This window comes from Phaethon lepturus, unplaced genomic scaffold, assembly GCF_000687285.1.
Source record: "Phaethon lepturus isolate BGI_N335 unplaced genomic scaffold, ASM68728v1 scaffold18501, whole genome shotgun sequence".
In the NCBI taxonomy this organism is placed as follows: Eukaryota; Metazoa; Chordata; class Aves; order Phaethontiformes; family Phaethontidae; genus Phaethon; species Phaethon lepturus.
The window spans coordinates 26,552-39,168 of record NW_010517188.1 but is presented as its reverse complement, the minus strand read 5'-3'; the positions used below and the strand labels follow the sequence as shown (position 1 = coordinate 39,168).

At 38.7% G+C, this 12,617-nt stretch overlaps 1 protein-coding gene across 1 annotated transcript in view; it reads left to right on the top strand.

Annotated features, from left to right (window-relative positions):
- The first annotated feature begins 3,770 nt into the window (after nucleotides 1-3,770).
- NPAS3 (neuronal PAS domain protein 3) overlaps nucleotides 3,771-12,617 on the top strand; it is a 26,051-nt gene continuing 17,204 nt past the window's right edge. Inside the window, exons 1-2 of the mRNA XM_010296318.1 lie at nucleotides 3,771-3,943; nucleotides 5,594-5,700. Of these exons, the coding sequence (XP_010294620.1) occupies nucleotides 3,771-3,943; nucleotides 5,594-5,700 (280 nt within the window). The remainder of the gene's footprint in view (nucleotides 3,944-5,593; nucleotides 5,701-12,617) is intronic.

The window sequence follows — 12,617 nt, the reverse complement described above, 5'->3', positions numbered from 1 at the left end:
GGGGCAGGGGCTGATGGCCCTGGGGGGTAGAAATGGGGTTCCGGGCTGTGGGCAGGGTGGGGGAAGGCCCCGGGGGGCTGGTCAAGACCATTAAGGCTTATTGGTGCCCTCAGGGCCCCGAAAAATAAAAATAAAATCTAGGGAACAGGTAATGAGAGCAGAGTGAAGATATCTGGGAAGGAAGATGTAAGAAATAAAGAATTTTGGGTCTGTTGATGGAAGTCTGAGGTACGAGGGAAAGGTTGGAAAGGAAGAAAGAAGGTAATGCAGCCAGAAGAGGTTTTGTCAAGGGGACTTGTTTGATCAAAAAATGGATCAAACAAGATGACTAATGCAAGCTTTTCATGTGACAGCAGCTGGGGCATATTGTAAGTTAAGAGTGGAAACTCTCTGATATAAGCAACCATAATTGCTCAGTCATAACGATCAGGATAGCACACATCAATATAAACTTTTCTAAAAAGGGATAAACTCAAATGCTTTGTTGAATCAGGGCCTTAAACAATTTAAAATAATCTTGGGTTTCAGTTATGAGGTTATCTTTGCTGTCATGTTGCTAAACTGCCACTATAATATTAATAATAATATTACTTGGCAAGAGAACACTTGATCTAAACTTCCAAATCATTATCTAAAAAAGAATATATTATTCTCATTTTTAAGCTTGGAAAAACTGCTCCATAGAAAGTGACTCGCACAACGTCACGGAGAAAGCTGGTAACAGTATTAAAGTTTGGGCTGAGTTTTTGCCTGTGACTCTGCCCAACGAGCTTCTAGATTCTGTATAATCTGGCAGCTGGTGAAAGAGCTCAGGGTAGCAGTAGGATCTAGAAGAAACCTTTTGTCTTTGTCTTTGATTTGACTGTGACCTGCCTAGGTAGTAATGGAAAGCTGCTACCGCTGCAGAGCTCTTCGATAGCCTCTGTGAAATGACTTGCTGGTATCTGTCCAGTTCCTAATGAACAGATTTCCTTTTAACAAATCACCTGCACTTACTGTTACCTTCACTGGCAACCTCAATAAAAAAGCCAGGAATCAAATGGATACGAAAAATGAACTATTCCCTCAGGTCAATTATGATATGAATTTGTAGGCCATGTTAGAAAGATTTATACTTTCTCTGCAATCAGTTTGGCATCTTTATTAGCCCTACATTGTGTATGTTTTTTTTTTTAATTAAACATTTTTCTCAAACCTTCCCTTTACATACATGTAGCAATAAAACTTTCAAATGCCTGAGAAAGGCATCACTAAAAAACGTAAAATGCATCAGACATGGAGCACTGATTGGTAATTACACGGAAGGAGCTGATAACACGTGGTAAACTAGCTGACTTATGCACGAAAGTGTTGAACTTACTTATGTTTTTCATTCATTAAGGTAAAGACAACATTATAAAGTAACTTTTCCTTCTTTGTGATGGATTTTATCTCATATGCTAAGGTAGAATGCATATGATGGTACTTGAATTTATATAGCAATAGTTCCATTTTAAGCCCTTCTGTCAGTGTTAAAAACAGTTTATAAAAGGAATTTCAAATAGTAGAAACACTTCTGCCGGGACTGGAAGGTGAATATTAGCTCACTGAGGCAGCAGGATTTCTACTGATGGAAAATGGAGTAAGATTGACAGGACTTGGATTTCATAGCAGGTACAAAGCAGAATATGACTCTAAAAGCTCGAAGAATGGAAAGGACAAAAGAAGGGAAGAGTTTAACTGAACAGCTGATTGAAGCTGTCAGATGAATTATCTGGGCATTTGCCAAGGCCATTCTCTGAGTCGGGAAAGTTGGGATGTCTCTTCTGGGACTTTAGAAAAGGAGATAAGTATCCTATCCTGAATATATGGGCTTGACTCCTGCCACTTGCGGGCAGATGGGAAATTCTTTGTGGTGCCACAGTAAAGTAAGCACAACATTGATGAAAACAGAGAAAAATGGATCCATGCTGGGGAAGCTGTAAGCACTATTTATGGAGCAATGGGGAGTTGCTGGCAGCTGTGGGGAGTATAGAGCAGAAGCCATGCTACTTAACTGAAATGAATGCTCACAGTGGACCATTGGATCAGCAGGGGTGAGATCAATAGCACTCCTAGTTTTCCAAGTGGTTGCCTGCTTGCAACAGCAGGGAGCAGGAGTGACATTACTCAGGTCTTTGGGTGCATCTTGTTACTTTCCTCTGAATGAAGAGATCTGCATCAGAATCCTAGGCTCAGTGCAAAAACTATTCAACAGTTAGCTTCCCTTTGAGACAAGATCCATTAGCTAGTGTATTGGCTATTTCCAACAATTAATATTTTGTTCTGAGAGTGTTAAATGGGATGTAAAATTTTGTTGCCTAAAATGTGGTATGTTAATCCGTGTCTATCTTCCAAGTGTGAGATTCGTGTCATCTAAACTTCACCATCTAGTCTAAGATAGTCTAGAATTTCTTTATTAGTCAGTCGAGTGAGAAAAGCACCTGCAGAGAACAAATCATCTTAGACTGTGATAAATAACTAAAAGCAAAATAAAGAGACTGCTGCTAGAGTACTGCATCAGTCTGTGTATTTTCAGTGTCAACTGTTAGTGATTGGAGAGCATCTGGAGAGAGCCTATAGCCCAGTTTAATGTGGACTGCTATAGCCATATCTGCTAACACATGCCCAAAAGGAAACAACCCAGGGAATATGGTGTTTTCCAAATGGAAGAGGTTTGGCCTGTTGGCCATGACAGTGGCTGCCCATAGTTCCATCAGATATGCAGAAACAGTCTTGTGTAGAGAGCCTCAAGCCTACAAGTGTGTGCACAATTTGGTTCTAATTCAGCAAAGCACTGTACCGTATACCTACCTTTAAATTTCAATCATGTTAACAATTCTGAAAGTCAGTGGAGCCACTGATCTGCTCAAATGTAAGCCTGTGCTCATGTTTAACATGATCAGGTCTGTGTATTCAGCAGAACCGAATTCCTAACCATCAACCTGTTGCTTTATTTTGTCAAAGGACTTGGAAGCCACAAGATCTGTCTTCTAACTAGTGCTCTAAGTTATACTACAATATTTGTTTCTTTTCTCCATGACAATTATTTATTTTCCATCTTTGGTACTTTTAATGATAAGCATGAGTGTCCTATTTGATGTAATTTCTTTTGCTTCTGGTTTTGCTGTCATTGCTTGCCAGTCATCATCACTTACATCAGGATATTCTTTCTGTTTCTTCTTCCACTTTTTTCATCAAAAAACAAAACAAAACAAAAAATCCTATGTCCTTCATATGGCTGTTTGAAAGCGCTTTTTCTTAAGATTATAGAATCATAGGATCACTTAGGTTGGAAAAGACCTTTAAGATCATCAAGTCCAACTGTTAACCTAACACTGCCAAGTCCACCACTAAAGCATGTCCCTAAGTGCCACATCTACAGGTCTTTTAAATACCTCCAGAGATGGTGACTCAACCACTTCCCTGGGCAGCCTAGTCCAATGCTTGACCACCCTTTTGGTGAAGAAATTTTTCTAATATCCAGTCTAAACCTCCCCTGTCACAACTTAAACTTAAGGGATTGTGAATCTGCTTCCACAGTTGTCTTGCTGTGTTCATTGTTATCTGTGAAGACTTTACACAAACATGCTGCTGCAGAGAAGCAAAATACAGCTGAGCCAAATTTACCAGAGGTGGAAGCAGAGTGATCATCTTCCATGTTAACCCTGTGAACTGTAACACTCGCAGCCTGGGTACATCATAGGGCAGTGGCCTGCCTGGAGATTGCCCCTTCCTACTAGGCTGGGCAGATGGGATTTCTTCTCCCTGATCTTGAAGCAGAGCCACCCCCTAAGAGAAAAGACACAGTTCTTGGGCCAGAGAAGAGACAGCAAAGTGTGCCACTGAGGAGAGTACAGACATGTGAGGGGGAGAGACTTGAGTTCTGGTTCCGACTCCATGGACTGTTTGTACACTTAGTTTGGTATAAAAAGATAATATACAGTCCAGGGGACAGGAACCTTTAAATCTCAGCCTCCTTTCCTTCTAGTGAGGTTTCTTATCAAGGGGCAAAGATCCCAGGTCCTTTGTTTCCCAGCCCATAATTCACTGTGCAGCCAAAGTGGAAGAACTCAGGAGGAGGGATAGGGAGTCCCACTGCCGCTGTTCCAGACTTGTCTTTATCCTAGTGAATTGTGTCGTCCCTGAGAAGGTAGGAGAGGTGCTTTTCAACAGGGGTTTGTGATAAACATTAGATGGGTATCCCACACTTGGTTAAGTGCTATAACTACTAGGCAGTTGTTTGAAAGTGCACATCCTTCAGACAGTGGGAGAAGGCTGTTGCATTTTGTGCTAGACTTGATTTGACAATTTTTACTAGCAAATTTGAGTTCACCTCCTTTACCTGAGATGTTTTTCATGTTTCTTTGGGTGTTTTTGGGTGGGTTTGTTTATTTTTTTTTTTTTTTCAATTGGGACAAACCACCAGCGCTGCTGTGGTGCTGTCTAATACTTCCATCCTCTTTCAGTCTTTCTGGTCTGTGCATTCTCCCAGTCTCAGACACTCAGGCAAACACAGCTCTGCTAGTCGGTGCCTCAGCAGCTGGGTTTGCCCCCTCTGCCTGCTGGGATCCCCTCAGTTCTCTTTCTGGTTTAGCCTCCCCACTGGCCTCCCTCAGGATCACACTCAGCTGTCTGGTTATATCAAGATGTTTGGTGTTTCTCACAACACCCTTAAATGGAAGGCAATTATATCTTAAAATTGCAAAGTGGGCTTAACCCCAATCATTGCAGCATTTTTCAAACCCCCCAAAACTATTCTATTTCTAGGAAACAGACACAGTTTTAAATGCTTGTGTGAGCAAGGAATTTTCCAATTGTTTTGTTATTTTCTGTACTGCATTTAAGGACATTGACATCTTGACACTCCATGACAGTTTACACACGCACACAGACACAAGCACACAGACACACACAGACGCACATACACAAAGGTCTGCAGAATAGATTTTAAAGTTTCTATGTGCAATAAACAACAAAGTCCCAGTTGAAAGGGCCCAGAGTGAAAGCTGAGCTCCCAAATGAATTAGACTAAAGAAGATAACACCCTGAGGCATCTGTATGTCTCAGCATTTAAATTATATCCCTTGAAATATCAGTTTGGACTTGGTGCCAAGAAGTGGTTGAAGAGCTTTTTCATGAATATACCCAATAGAAGACCAATCTGTTGAAATGAAATGTGTCTCTAATCATTTGGTATAAACATAACATGTTTTTACTTTATTATGTAACGTTGAATCATCTTGGTCTTTTAATGAGGATTTTGGATTGTTGCTAATGCTTTACAATCTCCTGGAATTATATTGTCTTGGTGTTATGCTCTGGGGAGAATATGCACTAGAATTTAACTTTCCACTTATTTAAATGGATAAAATGATTTCAAGGTTTCTTTAAAAAACGTTTTCTTTTTTTTTTTTTTTTTCTTTAGGGCTGTGTCTTGTTTGTACAGATATTCCATTCAAATTACTACAGTGGTGAAAAAAACTTTTTAGCAGATTTCACTTTCTGAGTCATTTGACAGTTCTTGTATTCTTTTCCTGCTTGAATTATAGGCTGTATTTTTTTTCCTTTTTAGGATTAGTGATTACATGGATCTGACCCCTGTAGATATCGTAGGAAAGAGATGTTACCACTTCATTCATGCTGAAGATGTGGAAGGCATCAGACATAGTCACTTAGACTGTAAGTACTTCCATTTTTGTCAAAATAATCTGACGTGACACTTGATTGTTCCTGAACTATTATTTATATTCCACAACTGGGGTCTTCATCTTACACCTGCTTTTTTTGTTATAGGGTTTCATAGAGGGTGACTCAAGTATAACTTTTTGTATGATATATTTTTAAGTCTTTTTATAGACATATAAGATTGTTCACATATGTGGAAATAAAAATTTATTTTTTTTACCAGAGTTTCCAGCAACTGTTCATTTACACATGCTGTGCATTATTTTGCTCCTTCAAAGAAGTATTGCTTAGGTGAGAAACTCCCTCCCTAGCACAGAAAATGAACTCCTCTCTTTGTTTTTTATTTCTGAGTCATAACATGGAGGTAAAAAACTGCAACATATTTACGTTTTCACCAAGTTTTTCAAAACAGAACTGAGCTACAGCTCTACCAGTGTTTTAATCACCCCATGTATTAACATCTAAATGGCCCCCATCCCTATAGCATCTAAGTCCCTGTTATTTGCACACAGGTAGTGTCTGATCAGGATAAGGATAAAAGAAGTACAAAAATGTTACAAGAGAGAAACCTTACCAGAGACCACATGCATATGTCTGCGTATGGGGGAAGGGAGGTTCAGCTTGCTTCCTTGTAATTAAGCTCTTTGTATTCTGCTTATTAAAAGCCATAGGGCCTAATTCTTTTCTTGTTGAGATCTGTTGACTTCAGTGATGGTGCTCCCGATTTACCCTGGTGCGAAAAAAGACTTAGGCCCATAATCTCTAATTTATCTGTGCCTGCAGTGAAGCCAGATAATTCTTTGGAAGTTTCAGTGACTGACTGCGTTTATGATTGACTTGTGTGTTTTTCTTAATGTAAAAGACTATCTGCAAACTGCCTCTTAAATTCAGAGTCCCAGATTTGAATAAATCTGCTCCCCCTGCACCATGTCCTGCTAGCATTTCCTAATAAAAGGGTAGCAACCCAAATACAACCACATTTAATTAACTTTTACAGAACCATATGACTGCAACAGAAGGCAGTGTAAATCTTCAGTCTGAAAGTACCTTGCTTGATCTGCAAGGGAAGATAGGAGGATAACTGCAACTGAAAAACAAGAGAACAGGGACTGCTTCTTTGTTAATATATGGCAGCTAACAACAGTATCAGGCTCTGTAAACCTTTCAAATAGTCCCTGAAGTTTCTAGAAGGTAAAGTGCATTTGGCATAAGAAGGTCAGTTTAGATACATTTCTGTGGAAAAAAATAAAATCAACTATCCAAAACAATAAACAAAGTGATTTTGCATCATTTACATTTTGAGCGTTTAATATCCAGGAGAATATGTCAGTTGCTCAGAAATGAAGGAACAAATTCAGAAACTTACTTGATGCTCTTGAAACTGGAAGTCAAAAATGACAAGTTGCGCTTCCACTGCACTATCTGACCGAGGAAATAAAAGATATTTATGATTCAGACTTAACATACCACCTGGCAGAGATGAACATCCCATTTGAAAAAGACCTTAATCTTCTGAATGACCACTTCTCTCTGAAATAGAATATGCTTTATGAAACATGCATCTTCAGAAAACTGAGAGACCTGTGCAGACAGTGTGAGTGCAGCATGGTCCAGTGTATAGGCACTGGACTAGGACTCAGCAGACCCTGGAGACAGGAATGACTTGTAGAAAATCACTTCACCCTGCTTGTGTTCCTGCTGTAACTGTATGTCCAGTTTAGCTGATTGGATTGCAAGCTTTATAAACACAGGGACTTTCTCCTGTTATCAGTGGGTATCCAAACTTGGCTGTGTGGCTATAGCATAATTATTCTTGCTAGGCTAATTTTTTTTCAATAGATGAGGCTGTTTATATATTTTATGTATAGTTGTTCTCTTGACTTATAGGAACAAGATGTTCATACAGTCATTCAGGTTGTAAGGGACTCTGGGACATCATCTACTCCCACCTCATGCTCAAAACAGGATCAACACTGACTCAAAGAAAATTGTTTAGCATTTTGTCTAGCTGATCTTGAAAACTTTCAAAGTCAGACTTTCCACAACTTCTGTGAGTGGCCTGTTCCAATCATCCTTAATAAGAACTTAATTATCCTCACAGTGATTTTTTTTTTCTCCTTCTCTCCTGTTGGTATTTCCCTGTTTTGCTTGTGCAGCTCATGGCTCCATCTTTGCAGTAACCTCCTCACAGGAATGCTCTTAGGTACCCCTGAAGCCACCTCTTCTTCAGGCTGAAGAAGCCTGGTCCCACAGCCTTTCCTCACAGGGCAAGTACTCCAGCTCCTCACCACCTTGACAGACCTCTGCTAAGCTCACTGAAGTTTGTCAATATATTTGCTGTGCTGGGAGCCCAGAATTAGATTCCAGATGCAATCTGAAGAGTGATGAGTGAAGGGGAATAATGACTTTCTGTGATCTACTGGCTGTACACTTTTTAGTACAGCCCGTAGAGCACACTGCTGACTCATGCTTAGCATACTGTCCACCAGGACACCCGTCCCTTTCCACAAAGCAGCAACCCCACCAGTCAGTCCCCAGCCTGTACCATTGCAGGGAATCAGTCCATCCCAGGTACAGGACTTACAATTGTCTTTTCAGGTTGTTGAAACTCATGCTCTGAATGAAAGATCTTCAAGTTTAAATTAGACTTGGGAATAGCTCGGGAAATATACCTGCCCATTATACATGCCGCAGAAGCTGAAGTCGTTCATATCTTTGTCCGGAGAGATGCTTGACTTTTCTAGCATTTGGCAAAAAACATTGTAGAAAAACCAAGAGAAAGAAATTGCAAAACTCCGAAACACTTCATAGCAACTTGTCCATCCTAGAAAATCAAGTTCAAACCAAACTAGAAAAAGAAAATTATCCTGGTTTAGTTAAAACTAAATTAGAGCTAAAATTCAGGAACTTGCAGAGACTGGCTGTAGAAGGTAAAACCCAGAACTACAGTTCCCCAAAATAAACAATGCAGGGGATTTGCCAGTACAACATAGGAAATAATTGCTTGAGATTACAATGGGAAAAAAAGCAATATTATGCAATATTTTGAAGAGCAGCTGGAAACTGAAGTGATGGTTAGAAAGCCCTGTTAAAAGTAGAAGCAGAATTTGAGAAAGCAGCAAGCTAAAAAGGTCATGTTTGATGGAAGACTGCAGAATGCAGCTAAAAATCTTGATTGATTTTTACAGGAGAGAAAATAATTTTTAAAGATTAAAACAAGAAGAATCTCAAATTGCAATGGTAGATCTGAGTGTAAAAAGAAACACAAATAAACCTGCTACTCTACCTATTCACTGACAACATACCATAAAAAAATGGAGAAAGTAAGACCTGCCCTCTCATCCAGGTTATTCAAAGACATCAAAGAGGAAAACAAGCAAAGAAGAAAATGTTGCACAAAATCACACAGAAAAAATCAAGAGGGCTGTTGATGGCTTCAGATCATAGCAGCCCATTAGCAACTTTGAAAAACAGGCCTTGTTAATGCTATCACAGATAAAAGGAGACAAAAGTAATTTCAAGAATGTGACCATAACAAGTATAATGTTGAAGAAGGTCTGCAGAACTATAGCAGTGACAACAGTCTTTTGTAAGGGAACTGCTGCCCTAATGAAAGGTCAGTTACAGTCAATGGAAAAGCTTTCATTGGCGTCAGTGGACATGGGGATTATGCCTTAAAAAAGTGAATTTTTAAGGACTAAAATTCTGATCCAAGTGAAATAAATACCAAAAATTACATTACGTTCAGTGCGGTGAAGATTTCTACTTAGAGATTTATGTTAGTTATAGCTTGATGCCCTTGTGGATTAAAACAACATTCATACTCTAACTCTACATATGCCTGCATTTATTTCAACACAATAACACATGGTGGTGATCCCACAAGTTATTGAAGCACCAATTTTTTTCCAAACCGAAATAAAACCTTTAGGGATATTTTTTCTGTCTTGTTTCATTCAAGCTTTCAATGATCATGCTTTTTCACAAATCTCCCAACCAACTGTTTGGTGTTACAATTCTACTTTATTAATCTGTTTCCCATGTTATAATGCTTCATGGTTTCAGAAGTTTGCGAAACTTCTCATTTGTTGAACAAATTGTTGTACTTGTTGAACAAATTGCTGGTAGAATCCTGACAGATATCACTTATCAAGCCTCTCTCACAGAGATCATAGTTAAAATGTTCTCTAGTCTAACAGCCTGTACACTGTCCAGTATCATGGCCCAGCTGTTGGCTCAGCTGACACACAGCAACTGGCTAAGCTGCAACAACTTGTGTTTGAATCCAAGCCCTCAAAAATTGCAGATCTAGCTGTACCCTGGCTCAGATACAGTCCCTAATCCTAGCTCTGTGTAACAGAGCTCTTCGTTAGGATATGCGGTATGAAAAAGTTGAAGTCGAATATTATACATTTCATAGTTACGCATCTAGAACTAACACCCTACAAAGACCTCTCGTGCCCCCAGTTCTACCTTACCACTTGTAAGAATGGGGAAGGTGATCACATCATCTCTTTTAACTCACCTCTGCATAGAAACATTGCAAGGCTGAACTGCATGTCAATCACAGGGCTGTTCATACACTTTCACCAAGCCATGAGTCTGTGCATGGGTAGAACAGCCCTTGTTCTGATGACAAGAAAGTATCGCTGATCTTAAAGCTAGCAGGATACATTTTATGTCAAATCAGTATCAGACATCAAGCAGATTAATAAAATTACTGTTGTATCAGGTCTTAGCACTGTCTGTAGAGCTTAGCAAGGGCAATTGACACTCGCTGCTCTCTGGAGTACGATGCTGTGCATATGTGCTTCCCTTTGGTTGACATTGTTATCATACAGAGGTCTATAACATCCCTTTTTGATTTAAGAAGTACATTTCTTGATAAGAATGAATGCATGTCATATACTGCAGGAGTATACATCTTCCACTAAATTGAAAAAAATTAATGATCTTCATTGTACATCAAGTACTTGATGTTACTGTTCAGTGAAGATCATTAAGAAAGCAGCAAGGAAGGATAAAAGTCAAGACCTCTGAAGGCAGCCATGAATATACTTGTACAAATATAGAACAATGTTCCACCATTTGAAAATTAATATATTGCTTGTAAGAACACTGTCACAAGTATATATTGGTATATAATAACGTGCTTTTTCATTCTGGAATCCTAATTGAGATCTAAATTCAGAAACCTGACACTGACAAAAAAGGTACTTGTTGTCCTCAGCTATTGCTTAGAAAATATCATCCTGTTTCTTCAGGATTTGATTTACAGCTATAAGAAATACAATTCTTCAGGAACAGTGAGCCAGGGCAGTTCATTTCCCATAAAGCAAAGGTCTCTGATGAGTATGTTTGGTAGCTCTCCCTCTGATCTTCTTTATCTGGTTTCCAGTGGTTAGAATAATCCGGTCTTTCTGAAAATAAACTATTCCACATTCACCTTTTTCATGGCTCCCCTATTTTTCAAGGGATATTACCCCCTCAGTCTGCTTTTAAATCAGTTATATATTCATGATTTCTTTTATGTATGTTCAGTAGAAAAATCTTTTGCTGTACAAAATATTGCTTAGTGGTTTAGCCTACCAGCTGTAGTTGAACTAACCCTTTTAACTTATGCACATCAGTTATAATTTTTTATTCTCTTAATAACCTCAAACACATGAAAAACAAATAGAATGAGTTTATAATTTCTAACAGTAAAATACACTTCACATATTTTGCTATCATGCTGTGGAATAACTCTGCAATGTCAAGTAGCACACAATTAGTAAAACTGTAGGGGGAAAAAAAGAAGTGTTTTGATCCTGAGGAATTTTTATCCTAATCAGATCGAAATTTCAATGCTCTTGTAGTGCTTAATATCTTCAATCACCAAAAAAATCAAACTGATTCCAATGTCAGGTTTTGCATTCTGGGACTGCAATAAAATGCTAAAATATACAAATGAATCTCATGTTTGTACAAGTTTATTATCATCACTAAAAAGCAAGATTGATTCTAAATTAGGCTGATAGAATGTCTGGTGTTTAGCTAATTCTTAAACCAAGCCCACCTGGCATCCTGATGACAGTCTAGTGTGTCTTGTTTTCAAAGTATTGCACAAGCATTGGTCTGACCACCTGCACAATCTTCCTCTCTGTCCATACTATGGGCCAGCAAAGATTTCTGCCTTGAAGACTGGCACCCTTATGTCCTTTTAACTGGAAATAGTGGTGATAGAGCAAGATGAGGGAACAGGAGATAAGAAACTAGAAGAAACGGAAGCATATAAAGAAAATATTTTTTTGATTCATACAATGAAAAAAAGGAGCATGGACTTTGGTTTTAGCCCATGCCTAGGCTTTGTTGTTCAGTCCTAATGAATCTTAAGAGATGTGCATCTAACCAAGAGTCTGTAGGTTTCATGTCTTTTAGCCATGCTCTGAAATCCTGCAGACGTTGTGTTTGCTCCTGCAAATGTTTTTTGGGGTTATGAGAGATGCTGGTCTGTCTAGCTTAACTACTTTGTCTGGCCGATTACTTTAGAAGAACGGGGAAAAACACTCTGCAATATGCAATTATGTACACCTTGCACCTTTGTTTTCTCCATAATACAGTATTAACTCATGATTGGTTCATTTCTTGAAAGATTAAAATTTACCCACTGCCTACATTTCTGTTTCTGGAGGTTGGTTGTTACTATTGTAACATTGGTATTCTAATAGTCCATATAAATATTCATATGTCATTTTAAATCCCAATAAATTTCTAATCTTCATGATATTTTGTGACTAGGTTTTTCACATGCAAATTGTGTGCTATTGGACAAATGTTTTCTGTATGTAAAGTGTATAAGAGAGTTTACCAGAAGCATCAGATCTTTTGGATAGGAAAGAACCTAGAAAACTACAAAGCTAAACCTTTAA